Here is a 17,118-nt window from a genome sequence, read left to right as displayed (position 1 = left end):
AAGGGTTTGGATGCTGATGGGATCCAAACCACAGCTGTATTAGCAGCTTTTTCTGTCCGTCTCAGTGTCTCTCAAAGTGCGGTCCGGGCACCCCCAGGGGTCCTTGAGGCTATAGCGTCAATTCAACCCATTCTGACCTGTGATCAGATTCCAAAAATGTCTTCTACATCCTGACAGTTTCCTGAAAAAGCTATGTTTCTATGTCAGTCGTTCTTTGATTTTTTCAAACATAGCAGACCTACAAGCTCGTAGCGCGCCACTCGGTGGCGCGCTATGAGCTTGTAGATCTGCTATTTTTCTAAAGCTAAAACATAGCGTAATGCTAACACCAAAACGGGTTCCCGCCCAAAATGGGTTAACTGATATGAACCCTTATACACTACATTAGATATTTGAAAAAGCTGATCTACAAAAGCTGATAAAAAGTTCTTGAACATTTTTAGCAACACAAATGTTGCATGGGAGTCTCTGGCACAAAGCATATTCAGATGGGGGTCCGCAGCCAAACAGACAACTCTTCCACAACCTTCCAAACGCCTCAGAGACTCAGCCTCCCAAACGATGCATTGGGAAGCTATTATCTGTTTAACATTTCCGTTCACGGACAGTTAAAGGGCCACTTCACCCCTTCTGCAGCGAGAGCTTATTATGATGTTTAGGACACAAGAAACACTTTCCTGGGGTTTGTATGTGTGTAATATGTATCTTTTAAGATTTTTTATAGTATCATTTATAGTTCATGACCAAAAACCTGTCATGAAAATGTGGTCTCACTTCCTTCCTGGACTACAAAGTCACACCTTCATGCAGCCTCCCCCCCTCTCCACAAGGAGGGGAAGTGCACTAAAGCATTATGGGCATTGTAGGAATTCGGCAATCCTGTCGAATCCTAGTAAAAACACACAGACTTCATTATTTTTCTGACCACAGAGTGCACATTTCAAATTGTGCTACTGTTATCTACAAAAAAATACTATTAACATCGAGTGAGTGCAGTTTCTTCCAGTGGTGAAATGTCCCTTTAATTCTATTTCTATATATGTTCTATTTCTAAATAGGCTACTGTAGTGCAAATAGACGATATACAAGCTCACAACACACTGATCGTCTATTTTCTCTGTACGATCAATGTGTTTTGAGGTTTGAGATTGATCCGCTACGAGGCCCTCACACCTCGGTCGCACGGCCGATCCGACTCATGACTACACGGTTTGTTCTGGTCTGATGTCATGTTGTCACTAGCCTGGAACTCAGCTATGCTTTCTATGGCATAGGCAGCTCCCGGCAGGATCCGCCGGGAGAAACTATGCGCAGCTGCACGACATGAGACTAATTACTTAGAGCGACAGAGAGAGAGAGAGGAGGGTGTGTGTGTACATGTGTGCGTGTGTATGTCAATTTTACAAAGGTGCAGACGATCAGAAATCAGCAGAGTGTGAGCAATGTTTGCGCTACTCTATGCCGAATTGAAGTGGACTCAGACCCAGACTTTTCTTTCCTCCCTGGAAATTAAAAACGTCTGGGTTTCCGAGGCTATGTTGTCACAGACAGCTTCAAATAGTGCCCATAAGTGGTTCATTCTGTTGTACATTTGGGTCATGATGAGGAACACGTTGGAGTTCCTCATCATTCCGGGACCCCCAGGGACACTTGGGGTTGGTTCCAGGGAGTCCCCCAGCCTAATTAGTCAATATCATCACAATCACATTAACCACCTTTAACTGTATTTTACACTTTGGCTATTCAAGAAAGTGCAAATATAGAATGGTGGTCGGGCTATAGCGGTCGAACATGCGCTGCTCCCGTGCTTGCAGTTATGGTTAGGGTTTAAGGTATAGGTTGGTTATGGTTAGGTTAGGGTTTGAGGTATAGGTTGGTTATGGTTAGGTTAGGGTTTGAGGTATAGGTTGGTTATGGTTAGGTTAGGGTTTAAGGTATAGGTTGGTTATGGTTAGGTTAGGGTTTGAGGTATAGGTTGGTTATGGTTAGGTTAGGGTTTGAGGTATAGGTTGGTTATGGTTATGGTTAGGTTAGGGTTTGAGGTAGGCTGTTGGTCTAATGACTGACGGACCAATAGTAGTGTCAGAACTAAAGTCTATACCTATGCAACATTCTTTTTTATACATAACATTTTGGGGGTACTTGGCATGACAACGTTTGAGAACCACTGTCAATCTCTGTGTGAATGAGGTATGGCCACCCAAGGTGAGAGACGGGAGGGATGCATTGATAAGATGTTGCTCTCACATGTTCCATTTTCAAAAGGAAGGATTTCCTCGCTTTTGCCATGGAAACCACAGCTATGCTTGACAGGAGAAAATAACAACCTCCTCCTCCTCTCCTTCACATCCATCCTCACACGTAGCGCGCACACACACACACACACACACACACACACACACACACACACACACGCACACGCATGCGCGAGCGCGCCCACGGAAGCGGTCCTGCTCCCTTCCCAAAAAATAAAATACACACCACGGGTCGCTCCTTCTCGGCTGCGCTAATAAGATTTACAAGGTATCGTTGCCTTTCATCATTTTATTTTTCTCCCCGTTGAAACATTTATGGACGTTCATAAAGAAACACACCATTAGAGCTGAGGGCCCCTACACTACAGTAAGTGTGGCGTTAATAAATCATGTTTAATAAAAAGAGACATCCAAACAGGCAGCGGGGGGGGGGGGGGGGGGTGCACCCCCCCTTCCTGCCCGTCCCTCCGTCCAAACGAGGCTATGCATGAATATTTAGGGACACGTGGAAGTAACATGGACCGTGTCGTTCAGACTGGTGAAGAATTCATGACGCTAGCAGCCAGCCAGCCAGGCTTTAGACCTGCTATCTGTAAGTGGGATGTGTGCATGCAGGCTCTGACATACATGGAGCGCAACCATGCTTACTCTGCCAATGCGAGGAGATTGGAGTGGTGCAGCTATATATGTATACACACCCACACACACACACACACACATACACCGTATATACATACTGTGTGTGTGTGTGTGTGTGTGTGTGTGTGTGTGTGTCAGTGTTTCCTGCAGGAAAAAGCTTTGGCATGGTGCTGGGCGCGGGGGGGGCTTCTGGCGCGCGGCATCAGGCCTTTCATTAATTAATTAATAAGATGAATACATTAAGAATTAAGATTAATTTGTATTATTGTATTGTATGTATTGCTATTGGAGACACTGGGGACACACTGGGGAGGCACTGGGGACACACTGGGAGACACTGGGGAGACACTGGGGAGGCACTGGGGAGACACTGGGGAGACACTGGGGAGACACTGGGGAGGCACTCAGGGGAGGCACTCAGGGGGACACTGGGAGGCACTGGCGAGACACTGGGGAGGCACTCAGGGGAACACTGGGGAGGCATTCAGGGGGACACTGGGGAGGTTTTCAGGGGGACACTGGGGAGGCACTCAGGGGGACACTGGGGAGCCACTGAGCAGACACTGCAGGGCATACACTGGGGTGGCACTTGGGGAGGCACTGGGGAGGTACTGGACATTTCATATCACACACACCCCATAATTCACTAGCCCCTAAACAAAAAAACAAAAACAAAAAATATATATATTCTTTTCTTTTTTGTGCAGCTTGGCTTGGCGCGATTTATTTCAAGCATGGCGCAGCGCCATGCCAACAACATTGTGCAGGAAACCCTGTGTGTGTGTGTGTGCCAGTGCCAGTGCTTGTGTACCCCCTTTCCATTAGGGTAGAAGGATACTGTGTATATATAACCCTACCCTCTAAACCGCACTGAAAACCCACCTGTTTAGACTAGCCTTTCCAAGCTTACTTGATTTTAACTTGTTACATGTACAGTACTGCTTTATTGCTTTTAATTCTTATCTTTTTCTTGTTTTTTTTCCTAATAAAGTAGTCCTTTTAGAATGCACGCACGCACGCGCACATGTTGAGGTGGTGTGTTCACACGGTGAATAAATCATGCTAATGATTTGTGTACAACATGGAGAACATGGAGATTGGATTTGTGTATTCTCCCTGGCATTTCTCGAGTGTAAAATACATATTTGGAGTGTAGCGAGGGGGGGGGGGGCGTATAGAAATCAGACATACATTATAGAGACTACTTGCGTGCGTTTGTGTGTGCGTTTCTGACTGAGGCTATAAGTCATTGAAATCTTTTTAATTTAAATTTTGTCTTGTCATGTGAAAGCAGTGAATCATAGCTTCAAATTGACATATTGGTTGTTCAGTTTGACCCACCAGTTTTGGAGATATGGCTTATATAGAGTAATTCATGTCTTGCAGAAAACAGCAAGTTGAGAAAACAGACTTGAAAGGTTCACTTCTGTGGTCTACACCTACTGTACATGTTTAAGCATTTATTTCATATTCACATGTCGATTTCAGCTCTGACATGTAGTGAGCTTGTAGATCGGCTATTTTCCGCCAACGCTTTAACCCACAATGCACTGGGGTTTATTTAGGTTGTGTGTTTGTCTCTCCTCTGCAGATGGAGGTGGATGCGGATGAGAAGCGCCATCGCACACGCTCAAAAGGTATCTGCTCACACGCACACGCACGCACACACACACACACACACACACACACACACACACACACACTCTCGTGCATGCACGCTTCCAATCACAGTTGCCGCTGTTCAGGGTGACCTTCCCTCCCTCGACACACGCACGCACACGCGGACAGACACGCATGCATATGAGCGCGTATGTGTGTACACCTATGCTTGTGCACACACACACAGTCACACACACACACACACACCGCTGCACAAATCCCAGACCGTCACAGTTCAATTGACTTTTTTCACTCTACTCTTGACCACCCTCTCTCTCTCTCTCTCTCTCTCTCTCTTCTACCATACACATAGCCTATATTTGCATGTCAACACAAACCGGGTTCAATATGACGATGTTGTTTTCACCAGCCGTACAAGGACGTGTCACATGCTGTGAGCTCTAATGGTATAATCTCTCTCTCTCTCTCTCACTCTCACTCTCACTCTCACTCTCTCTCTCTCTCTCTCTCTCACACACACAGTGCCTGTGGACCCGGCGTTAACAGAACTCTTCAGGTCAGTGAGATCACGCAGGGGCACACACACACACACACACGCACGCGCGCAGATATTGACTCACACGCATATAGAATCAACAATTGGCTGCAGTCTAATGGAAGCTCTCCAGAGAATGGACTCCCTAACACGCTGCCTTAACAGTGGGCGAACGTCGGCGTCTCTGGGCGATACAAATCTCCTATTGGGCGTTCCTGCTGTCATTCATTTGTCATTCATTTGTCATTTGTTTTGTTAGTATATAGAGGGTAAACAAAGCAACACACAAACGACGTTCCTCCGGCCCCCTTTTCGACTATGGCCTCTCCTTGGCCTGCTATCAGCAGTGGCATGCCGGGTCCCATGTTACATCAGTGGGTCCCATGTTACATCAGTGGTTCCCAAACATTTTCAAACACTCAAATTGACACTAATTAGCCCGCGGACCCCCATTTGAAGAGATATGCCAGGGACCCCCATAAGAGAAGATTTTTAGCAGAGATTCTCAACCCCCATTTAAGGAACCCCCAGCACGGTGGGGGGGCGGCATCGGGACCGACCCCGACCGAGTCAGTCTAACGCGGGGCTAGCCTAGCCTAGCCTTAATGGCATTTCTATCTCTGGGACCCCCAATTTATACTGTGAAATCAATGTAAATTTAACTCTGAGAGTGTACAAATGCTATTTGCTATGATGCTACAAATGCTATCCATTTGTACACTCTCATAGTTACAGACCCATAAGGGTCCATTTGGTTCCTATCATTTAGCTGGGGACCCCCTGGAACTCCCTCAAGGACCCCTGGGGGTCCCCGGACCCCACTTTGGGAACCACTGCCACACATAGACAAATAAAGCACTTCTGGAAAATCCACCAGACTGTCGCCCGCCTTTAAAAACGTATTGTCAGTTATACTTGGTTGCATGTTGGTGTTGTGCTGTGCTGCTCTGTCAGAAGATGTTGCTCACAAATGTTGCGTGTTGTGAACTTGTACAGTATATCTGCCATTTACAGCATGCAACGTCGGCGTGCGACTGAGTACAGTGGTGGAAAGTGTAGCCTACATTTATTTAAGTACTGTAATAACTGTAACTGTAACTGTAATGTTGAGGTATTTGTACATTATTTCCAATGTACAGTACTTTCAGAGGCAAATATTGTATTACTCCACTAAATCTTTTTGAAAACTTTAGTTACTTTGTAGATTTTCATTATTACAAAACATACATTCAGCCCTACAGTATATACTTTTTTCCACCACGGACTAAATATAAATCAGGCTTAACCATTTTAAACCCCATATGGTTGAGCAGAGTCCCCCATGCAGGGCTCAATACTAGTGGATTTTCTGTGGGGAAAGCTTTTGCTGGAAAATAGTCAATCACCGAACTTGTCGATCTACTATTTTCAGCAAAACCTTTCCTACAATACGGATGCTGGGCGGTTGATTGGTTATGCCGCCTGCCACCTGCGTCTTTCTCTCTCTTCTGCTATTCACCAGCTTCTCTCTCTCCCTCTCTCTCTCTCTCTCTCTCTCTCTGTAAACAGCTTCAGTGTCACAAAAAATAATAATACAGTAATTATCACAACGAAATACATTTCTTTCTCTATCTCTCTCTCTCTCTCTCTCTCTCTCTCTGTGTGTGTGTGTGTCTCCGGTTACTGTAATGCAATTTCCCTTTATGAAATATTCAATAAGAGAGTTTTCTCATCTTCTTGAGTGTTCCGAGGAAAACGAGCTAAATAATTCTGTTTTTGTCTCGTTGCACTTGACGATATTTAACATGATAGCCAATTATCAGTTCCGTTCCTCATACAACAGGCATATTCTCTCCCTTTTCTCTGTCACTACTCCCTGGCCGCCCTCACGGTAATGTGGCTCGTTTCAAGTCAGGGAAGGAAGGGTGTGGACTGTGGAACACTAGAGTGGAATGCCGTTTTATTGTCCCAACCACAATTCAATTGCAGAAACCTTGCATGTCCAAATCAGTTACTTCAGCAAAGCATAATAACAACCTGCATTCCAATGGATCCAACGTATAGGAATTATTTAGTCACAAGCTCGCGTTAATATACTTTTTTTATATGTTTATTGGTAGCAGGTTTCAACAATTTAAGTTTAGTTTAAACATACCATTTTTTTCCATTTTCTCCCTCACCCCATCCCTCCCCCCACAGTTATCGTTATCATTAAAACAATATAAGAAAATAACAATAATAATAAAAATGAGTACACACACACAAAAACAACAACAAAAGTCCAAACAGTCCAATCAAACAACCATGCATATTTGACCAAGTGTAAATAATAGGACACAGAAAATAATTGAAACACAGATGACAAAAACAATATAAATAACAAAAAACTAAAATGTAATAAAATAATTACAATTATGAGTTGGGTTATTCGAGTTGAAGAGATAGTCACAAGTTATGTTAGAAAAGATTGCGTTGAATCGGAATGTTGTCATACATCACCCCCTATAAATGATATACTCCTTTATAGACAATTCTATTAAGATAAAAAGATAAAATCTGCGCGAATCCTGCATCCTCCCGCAATTAACCAGATACAGAGCTTATACACTTTAGCAAAATATGAATGTATAGAAGAGAACGTATAATTTCCTGTCGCTGGACGACACAGAGTCACTCTCTCCAGAATTGTGTTGGACATCTTCAGGCACGCTCCCAAAGCTGCTGCACCTGTCAATCATTAGTAGCCTAATCAGTCTCTGTGAGAAGTGTGTTTTACCGACGGAGCGAGGGGTTTCCTTTCCCCGTGATGGACATTGTCACTTCTAAACCCATTTTTGCTTTTGCCTGCATGTGTGCGTCACTCAGAAATAACGTGAAACGGAACACAAACAAAGATGAGTATAGGCTACAATTTGTTTTATAATAACCACCAGCACGCAGCCTCTCTCTCTCTCTCTCTCTCTCTCTCTCTCTCTCTCTCTCTCTCTCTCTCTCTCTCTCAATATAATAATCACTAATCATCAGTGTGCTGTGCACTGGCCGTGCTGGCTATTTTAACACCCAATCGGACTTTTCATAGTACAAAGCGGGATGATCACATTCTCTGCAGCGGAGAGGGTGCTGCTCAAAGGGTGAAAGACCATAGGCCTATAGCTAATGTGAAAGAAAGACGTGAGGTCATTTATTTTTCCCCCGTGCTTCGACAGTCACATTAGTGCAAACTCCTTAAGTGTCACGTTTTCTGAATAGCGTAGTAGGCCTATAACATTATTCATATTTTAATTTAATAATTTTATTGCAGGCTATATGTTAATATTTTGTTAAAATAAAACGTTTTAAACCAAAAAATATCAATATTCTATTGAACATAATAAGTATCTATACATATAAATGCATTTTGGTGGGCACTTTTTTCCTTCTCTTTTGGTTTTTTTCTGACGGGAATTCCTGCGGGAGCCCGGGAAAAGGTTCGCAAATTCCCGGGAATTAAAATGAGCCAAATCCGGGAAAATATTAAACCCTAGTATTGACTCAATTAGTCTGTCGGAAGTACTCTCAGATTCTCAAAATAGGTAATACATGGTTGCCAGCTAGAAAATAGCCTTTCTGTTGAACCTCTAATTGTAAACTTTATTTTTTCCATTTAAAAAAAGTTAAAAAAAACCCATAATATCCTTAAGCCACACACGCTATAGAAGGAGGAGTTGGGGATTTCCATCCCAACAATATTCTACGTCTTGCTATCAGTGTGGCAAATGCCACCATATTAGACTGTTTCTGGGTTAGAAGTTCATTAATCTGATGGTACCCCAAAAATAGCTATATTTTAGTCCAATAGTGTACCACCTTTGGACAAGACCAGAACATGTGTGTGTGATTAGCTGGTGAGAGAGCACACCTATCACATTTATCATCAATTCCAGGATATATTGTGGCAAGTTTAGATTTGCAGTAATGAAGTCTATGAAAGACTTTGAATTGAATAAGGCCTAGTCTAGCACATGATGTGTTGACTCGATCAATAGCCCCATCCCACCATTCATCAAGAAAGGTGTCTCCCACCTATTCCTATTCTTGTACATAGGGAGGATGTTTAATCTTTGATTGATAAGTCACTAAAATATGGCCCCTTTGCCCAGGATGCAGTATTAGAAGGTTGTCCCATGGTTTATTCGCTGGTTTCTCAGGGTAGGAGGGAAAAATCTGAAAGGATTATTGTGGGGTAGATCATATTTGGTATGAATTTTCTCAAAACTACTGAATATATTCCTCTCATAGAGATCTGAGAATTTGACAAGACCTTTATCTATCCACTGTTTGAAAGCTAAGTCTGACAGAGGGAGGGAATAGGTGATTGCCAAGTATGGGACAATTTATAGAGCCATCTTTAAATTTAAAGTGGGAGCGTAACTGTGACCACATCCTAATGGTGGCAATTACTACTGGGTTTTGGGTAAATTTAGATGGTGATAGGGGTAATTTAGAATAGAGTACTACTGGGAGAGACATTAGTGGCATGATTTAAATTCCAGTACACACCAGTCAGTCAGAGGGGAGTGGAACCAGTAGGCCATTTTCTGAACATTGACTGACCAATAAGCTCCTTTGTAGAACAGCATTTTTAATTCTGGGCTGTTTACCTCCCCAAATAAATGCTGAAATCATCTGAAAAAACAAGGATTTAGGCAAGAATAATGGAATACATTGAAAGAGGTAAGAGTATGGTCATTCGTTAATATACTTTTCATTGGTTTACTATTTATTGAAACCCACAGACAGACTTTAAACCTGGCGTCTCTATTTCCACGTCTCAAAAAAAATAAAATATATAGGCCTATATATCTAAAGTAGCAGCTGTACTATAGCTGTAGGTCAGCTATTTCCAGATACTTTTTCACAACACCGTCTTACGACGATACTGATAAAACAGGGATGCAAGGTTTGCCCATTAGCGTGGATATTTGTCTCCACCAGGCCGAAGGCATGTGGGGAGAGTATGTTTTGCACTCCGTCCGTCCGCGTGTGTGTGTGTGTGTGTGTGTGTGTCCGTGTGTCCGTGAACAGCTAATCTCGGCCACCGTTAACCCGGTCGATGCCATATTTTGCACACACACTCCCTGGATGCCAACCATGAACCTCTGCCCCAAACTTTCCAGAACGGCCTGTTATAGCGCCACCAGGAGGCCGCTTTGTGCAAAACAAGTTTTTCAATGCCATATTTTGCACACACACTCCCTGGATGCCAACCATGAACCTCTGCCCCAAACTTTCCAGAACGGCCTGTTATAGCGCCACCAGGAGGCCGCTTTGTGCAAAACACGTTTTTGCACAGTACACCTACAGATTTTGTCCAAACATCACGCAAATTGGTACACAGTCTCTCTAGAGCCATTCAACGAAACGGGTCTTTCAGATTTATCAGACTCCATCCTGATTGGTTAAGATTGGCTTCCAAAGTTCACAGGAGTGCTCAGTTTCAAACAAAATGCTGCAAATCATGAACACATCGCGTGATTTCCGTGAAATTGTGCACCCACATTCCCACTAGGCCGAGGACGAAATGCCACATGAACAATTTCAACTCAGCCTCAAGGTGGCGCTATAACTGGCCGAAAAGTGTTTTTACCTCTAACTGCACGGATCTGTGGATAACCTGGTGGAGACCTGTGCCCGGAAGGGCACTTTTTCTAGTTTCATCTTATTCTTGGCCCTTCTCCAGAGTGTGCTGCTCCTTCATTCATCTGTCCACTCTCTCCCTGGTCGGCTATACTGCAGGTGTAATGCAGGTGATCAGCATGTGTTGCCAGATTTGACAAAAGAAACAAACAGCCAGGTCTATGAAACCTATAGCGTGGCCCATGATTTCTGGTCTAGAGGGGCGGGTGCCGGCAAGATCACGGCAGTGGATTGGTTCACCAATCCGAGCATTGTATAGAGCGTCGCAGTCCCGCCCCCTTTCATGACGACGCCAGGGCCCAGGAAATGAATCCCAATGCATTTTCCCATAGACATTTCAAAAAGTATTTATTTAAAGACCTTTTAAGCGTCGTACGAAGCCAACTCGAGTCGTGACAAATCATGACAACAAACACAATATTTTGGATCAAACAAATAATTACAAAGAAGAAAAACAACAAAAAAAGTGTTCTTTGTTTGGCCCAAAACATTGTGTTTATTGTCATCGCACTTGTATCGCACTTGTATCGCACTGGCTTCCTGTGCGATACAGGATTGACTTCAAAGTATTGCTCTTTATCTTTAAGTGTCTAAATGGTTTGGCACCCATTTATTTATCTGAACTGCTGAAACCCTATGCTCCGACACGGACGCTCAGGTCCTCTGACCAGCTTCTCCTGGTGGTTCCTAAAACCAAGCTGAAGCTCAGAGGTTATCGAGCTTTTGCAGTGGCAGCTCCCAAGCTCTGGAATGAGCTGCCTCTGCACACAAGACAAGCCCCCACCCTCCAGGTGTTTAAGTCACGCCTCAAGACGTACCTTTATTCCTTGGCTTTTCCAAGCACAGTATGAGATGTTCGATGTTTAACGTGACACTGTGCATGTTGTTTGTGGTTGTTTTGTGGTTTTTAAATGAAGTTGTTTTTTAATGTTGAAGTTGTTTTTTAATGTTTTACTGTAAAGCACTTTGGTACAACGTTGTTGTTTTAAAATGTGCTATATAAATAAAGATGGTATGGTATGGTATGGTATGATTTGTCACAACAAGAGTTGGCTTTGTCTGCGGCGTAAACGTCTTTAAATAAATACTTTCTGAAAAGTCTATGAGGAAAATTAACGGGGATTTCTTTTCCGGATCTCTCGAGGGGAGGGGGCTGCGACGCTCTATTTGGGCACGCACTCCCATCTGAAAATATGTTGTACCAAGGACCCCCAAAAGCAAATATTTGAGTTAAAAACGTTCGCTGTGAAAGCATTATTTAAAGATTTTCACAATTTTTCAAAGATCTACAAGCTTGTAGATCTGCTATTTTTCAACAAAAAAATGGGTTAAAAATGGGCACTGGTGCTCCTTTAAGCCCAATCCATAATGGGTAGACACCGCTATGCAGACGGGTGTCCATAAAGTGACATCCTATATACAGTAGGTGGACTTACAGTATTCCGTCTGTCCAGGTTTCCGCTCTGCGTTGGCCAGTGGTGGAATGTAACTAAGTTCATTTAATTAAGTACTGTACTTAAGTACAACAAAATGTTATTTGTACTTCCAATTTCCAATACTTCTACTTCTACTCCACTACATCTCAGAGGCAAATATTGTACTTTTACTCCACTACATTTCTTTGAAAACTTTAGTTACTAGTTACCGGTACTTTGTATATTTTGATTATTATTACAAACATACATTAAGTAACCACTTAAGCTCTATGCATTTCGGCCTTTTGAAAATAGCCGATCTACAAGTTCACAATGCGTCACGATGTGACACATTGTGAGCTTTATTGTAGACATTTGAAAACCTGACAAACCTGAATAAAGACATTCTGCATAATGAGTACTTTTGATAATTTTGATGCCAATATTTTTGCAATTTTACACATTTTTAATTATAGACTCTTACTTATAACGGAGTATTTCCCACATTACAGTATTAATACTTTTACTTAAAGGGACACTTCACCCTTTTTGCAAAAAAATATATGTTAATAACGTTTAGAAGATTGAGAACACTTTCCTGGGGTTTTGTATGTGTGTAATATGTGGTTTTAGATATTTTTGATTTTAGCAGTGAGCCCAGTGTCTCTGATGTCATGGACACTGGGCTAATTTACTTCTTGGACTACATGTTGTCTCAGTAAGACAGCCCTCCCCCTATCCACAAGGAGGAGCAGTGCACCAAAGCATTATGGGAATTGTAGTCCAGGAAGTAAGTGAGCCCAGTGTCCATGACATCAGAGACACTGGGCTCACTGCTAAAAATATCAAAAACCACATATTACACACACAAAGACCCCCAGGAAAGTGTTCTAAATCTTCTAAACGTCATTAACATATATTTTGAGTTAATGACGACAGTATCCCTTTAAGTGTCCCATGTAAGTAAAACATTTGAGCACTTTTTTTCCACCACTGGCATTGGCCAGCGTAAAAAAAACCCAAACATGATCTAGAATTGACTTTATGCTGCTTCAGCCGGGCTCATTGACTTAACATGTGTTAGACTAGAGGCCGTGCGACATTCCAGTCTATATCGATGGGGATAAGGAGATGTAGCCTATGAAGCAGTGGTTCTCAAAACTTTTCATGTCAAGGACCCCCAAATTGACAAATGAGCCCACGGACCCCCATTTGAAAAGACATGCCATGCAGTGGACCTCAGCAATAAGAGAAGATTTGTATACAGCTCTAGCCATGATTCTCAGCCATTTTAATTTCAGTGACCCCACAGTTTGACAAGCATTAGGCTATGGTACGGACCCCCCCATTTAATGGCATTTCTATCTCTGGGACCCCTTACTTATACGGTCAAAATTCAATGTTATAATTTATCTCTGAGAGTGTCCAAATGGAACCCTGCACGGTTCCATTTGGTTCCATCTGTATACACTCTCTGAGTTACTGACCCATAAGTGTCCATTTGGTTCTTAACTATCATTTAGCTGCATGGGACCCCCTGGAACTCCCTCCAGGACCACTTTGAGAACCCCTGGCCTAAAGCATGCCGCTACAATCTATCAGCCTTATCTAGCCTGTCATGCCGCAGTCAGTTTCCCGCCGACGACCCGACGTATAGCCGCTAAGCTAGCTATAGCGTCCCGCGCTGTGTTACGAGTTGGGCCGAGACACTTAATAGGTGTCGGTAAAAAATATTATAATGATGACAGTGACGGCCAAGCTACACCGGGCATGTGTGCGTTTGACGTAAGCGCACTGCGCGCGCAAAGTATGCGTGCGAAATGCCCCGGCTACACCAGATCTGTGGCGCGCGGGCAGATTTGTGCGGGACCTTCCGGGAGGATATATAGATGCGCGCGCATGGGGGCATAGTTACGCACGTAAAGAAATTAGAACCGATCCTATTTTTAGAGCACGCGTAGGATGGCCCGCGGTAGCCTGGTTAATAAACCAGACTAATATCGCACGGACCGCGGGATATTAGTCTGGGGAGTCAGAGCTACTGTCAGTCAAAGGTCTCATTTCTCTGGTGTTGGAAATGGGCGTACAATTGAGCCTCTCCAGACCGTAATCCGCCGGCAGGCAATTTATTTTTGCCAACGGCTGATTCGGTCTGGTTTATTAACCAGGCTAGGCCCGCGGTATCCGTGTGTCTGGTGTAGCTGGTATCATTGACATATATTGGTCCTATCCAAACGCACTGTACGCGCGCAGTAAACGCATACGCACGCGCGCAAAATTTCCTGGTGTAGCTTGGCCGTGAATCAGCTGTTTAAAGATGATACCACGTCGTTATAACTATGAATTCATTAGCGTTCGCTCGAAACTAAAGGGTGACGTGAGTGTATAGCAGCGTGAGGTTACAGTATGTCAATCTAAATGGTTACACATGTCAAATCCTTAGTGTAAATGTAGGCTATCTGACGTGACGGGTCCATTTGGTTACATGTGTGCTCTCTCAGACTTAGGATTTACTGAGGATTTTACTGTGTGTATATATCCGTAAGGTCTCTCTTTGGAGTTTTGTTGTTGTTGGGTTTTTTATTTTGTGTGCATGTGGAAAAAGCGACTCCTCTGATCTCACGTATCGTATATCATAAATACATAAAGTCTGTACATGTGAGTGTTTTCTAAAGTGCCCTCTACTTGCCTTTGATGTAGTTCCCCCCCCCCCCCCCCCCCCCCCTTGTGCGTGTGTGTGTGTGCATGTGCGTGTGTGCGTGTGTGTGTGTTTTTCAATGTGTCCTTGACTGTGTGGTCAGAGGGTGGTTGCGGCTAAGATAAGGGGTTCCTGCCCACCTATATATCAATAAATAATATCCCACCTGGAAGATTACTGTGTTGCCCGCAGCTGATATTCACAGATAGTATGATGTTCCTCCTCTCCTCTCCTCTCCTCTCCTCTCCTCTCCTCTCCTCTCCTCTCCTCTCCTCTCCTCTCCTCTCCTCTCCTCTCCTCTCCTCTCCTCTCCTCTCCTCTCCTCTCCTCTCCTCTCCTCTCCTCTCCTCTCCTCTCCTCTCCTCTCCTTCCTCAGTGTTTTTCCTTGTTCTCTTCACCTCTCTCTCTCTCTCTCTCTCTCTCTCTCTCTCTCTCTTGCTCCAATTTTGTCTCTCACTTTAACTCCTGCAGGACATCATTCTTCTCCTCCTCCCTCGCTCCGTCTCCCTCTCCCCCCCCCCCCCCCCCCCTATCTCTCCCCCCCTATGTCTCCCCCTCTCTCTCTCTCCCCCCTATCTCTCCCGCTCTCTCTCTCTCTCTCTCCCTCTCTCTCTCTCTCTGGTGCTGCCTGCCTGCAGATAGTAATTAATCAGAGGATCGATGTGGAGCCTATCTCCAGGCCGAGGCGTCTATAATGTCGATAATGGCGCTCGATGGACTCGCTCCCCCCCGCGAGAGCTGATAGTCTCCAGGACGTGCATGCATGCACGCTTGACTTTGCATGGCCACAGCCTGCGCTGTGCCAGATAGCCATGCTCCGTGCATGTGACGCGTGCGCGTGCGTGCATGTGTGCACGCGTGCAAGTGTGTGAGAATCTGTACAGTATGCATTGGTGTGTGCACAAGGAGTCCAGACATACATCATGGTACTCCTCCTGTATATACAGTATGTATATAACGATGTATATATAACGATAACGATATAATGCAGAAGACCATCATTTATTGTTGATGTCGGGGCAGAAACCTCTTATCTCCATATTCTAACTTTTCGTCTTTTTCTTCCCCGTAAAATATCTGGCCACACTACAGCGTCGTACAAAAGCATCAAGAGTAGCAGATCCGTTAAACAGGCGTAAACAAACGTTTTTGACAGGCTTTTGAATTTGAAAAGTAACAGTTTTGGACGTAGGAGGTTTCCACCCGACGTGTGTTATGGGTTGCTATGGGGAGTCCGTTGAGGGCGTGTGTGTGTGCGTGCGTGCGTGCGTGCGCGCGCGTCATATGTTTTAGTGCTCATGTGTGTATTGTCCCTGTGTCTCCGCAGTTGCCCAACGTCGGGCTGTGACGGGAGCGGCCACACCAGCGGCAAATATGCAAGACATCGAAGGTAAAGGCAACCTTTCCCCCGTGCACTCACAGCTCCCAATGACATGGTTGAATTTCCTTTATGGAAACGAAATGGCTTTCCTATTATAGAGTGTGTGTCTGTGCCTCCCCTTTCCTCCCAAAACCTCATGGTTTTCGCAGGGTGGTTTTCGTTGCTTTAGGGCAGAAACCTCTTATTTCCATATATTCTAACTGTGTTTTTTCCCCCCCGCGTAAATGAACACCCCTACTAGATCATACTACAGCGTCACACAAAAGCATTCGAGCATCATCAGCTCGAATTTGAGCTTGCATATGTGCCACTTTAGCTGTTTTTTTATTTTACTGTAATCCTGAAAACACTTTTGGGAGATGCTGTGTGAGGTTTCCACCCGACAGAGACGATATGAGCTATGTCGACAGACATCCCTTCCAATCTTTGTCGTCATTTGCATATTTTAGTCTTCCATGCTAATCGCGTTTATTGTCGTGCGTGGAGAGAGGCAGCGCGTGAGCTCACAGCGGAAGGTGCACGCCGCTTTATGCCGGGCGAAGAGAGGCACCGAGCTGAAAATTAGCCCCCAATTTATGGAAATAAAAAAAGTGCGTCTTCCTGCGGTAATCCAATTTCAAAAGACAAAAAAGGCCCGTCTTACGCAACTAGGCCAGCGCAGGCGTTTGCTAATTGTTGTGTTAATGCGCGGTGGAGGAATTCCCCTGATTTGAAACAATGGCTGAGTTTTGGTTGAGGCGCCGGTGTGTGCTCACTGCAGCACACTGTTGGCAAAACACGACGAGTGCTGTGTGTGAACACTTGACTCCATTCCATATCGTATAAGATAAGAGTTTATTTAATTGAATAGTCTGCACGATTTACAATTTTTTACGATTTTTACTATTGCGGAAGTATAGGCTCAGTCTGCAAACTTTGCA

The 17,118-nt window shown here is 44.2% G+C and overlaps 1 protein-coding gene across 1 annotated transcript in view; it reads left to right on the top strand.

Moving 5' to 3' along the window:
- Positions 1 to 4,485: 4,485 nt before the first annotated feature.
- Positions 4,486 to 17,118, top strand: part of myt1lb (myelin transcription factor 1-like, b) — a gene marked incomplete at its 5' end in the record, with an annotated part of 112,833 nt that continues 100,200 nt past the window's right edge. Inside the window, 2 exons of the mRNA XM_083791822.1 lie at positions 4,486 to 4,531; positions 5,037 to 5,070. Of these exons, the coding sequence (XP_083647948.1) occupies positions 4,486 to 4,531; positions 5,037 to 5,070 (80 nt within the window). The remainder of the gene's footprint in view (positions 4,532 to 5,036; positions 5,071 to 17,118) is intronic.

The sequence above is a fragment of the Protomyctophum parallelum genome, assembly GCF_964188405.1.
Source record: "Protomyctophum parallelum genome assembly, chromosome: 20".
NCBI lineage: Eukaryota > Metazoa > Chordata > Actinopteri > Myctophiformes > Myctophidae > Protomyctophum > Protomyctophum parallelum.
The sequence above is the reverse complement of the archived record's forward strand: the minus strand, read 5'-3'. Positions and strand labels throughout refer to the sequence as shown.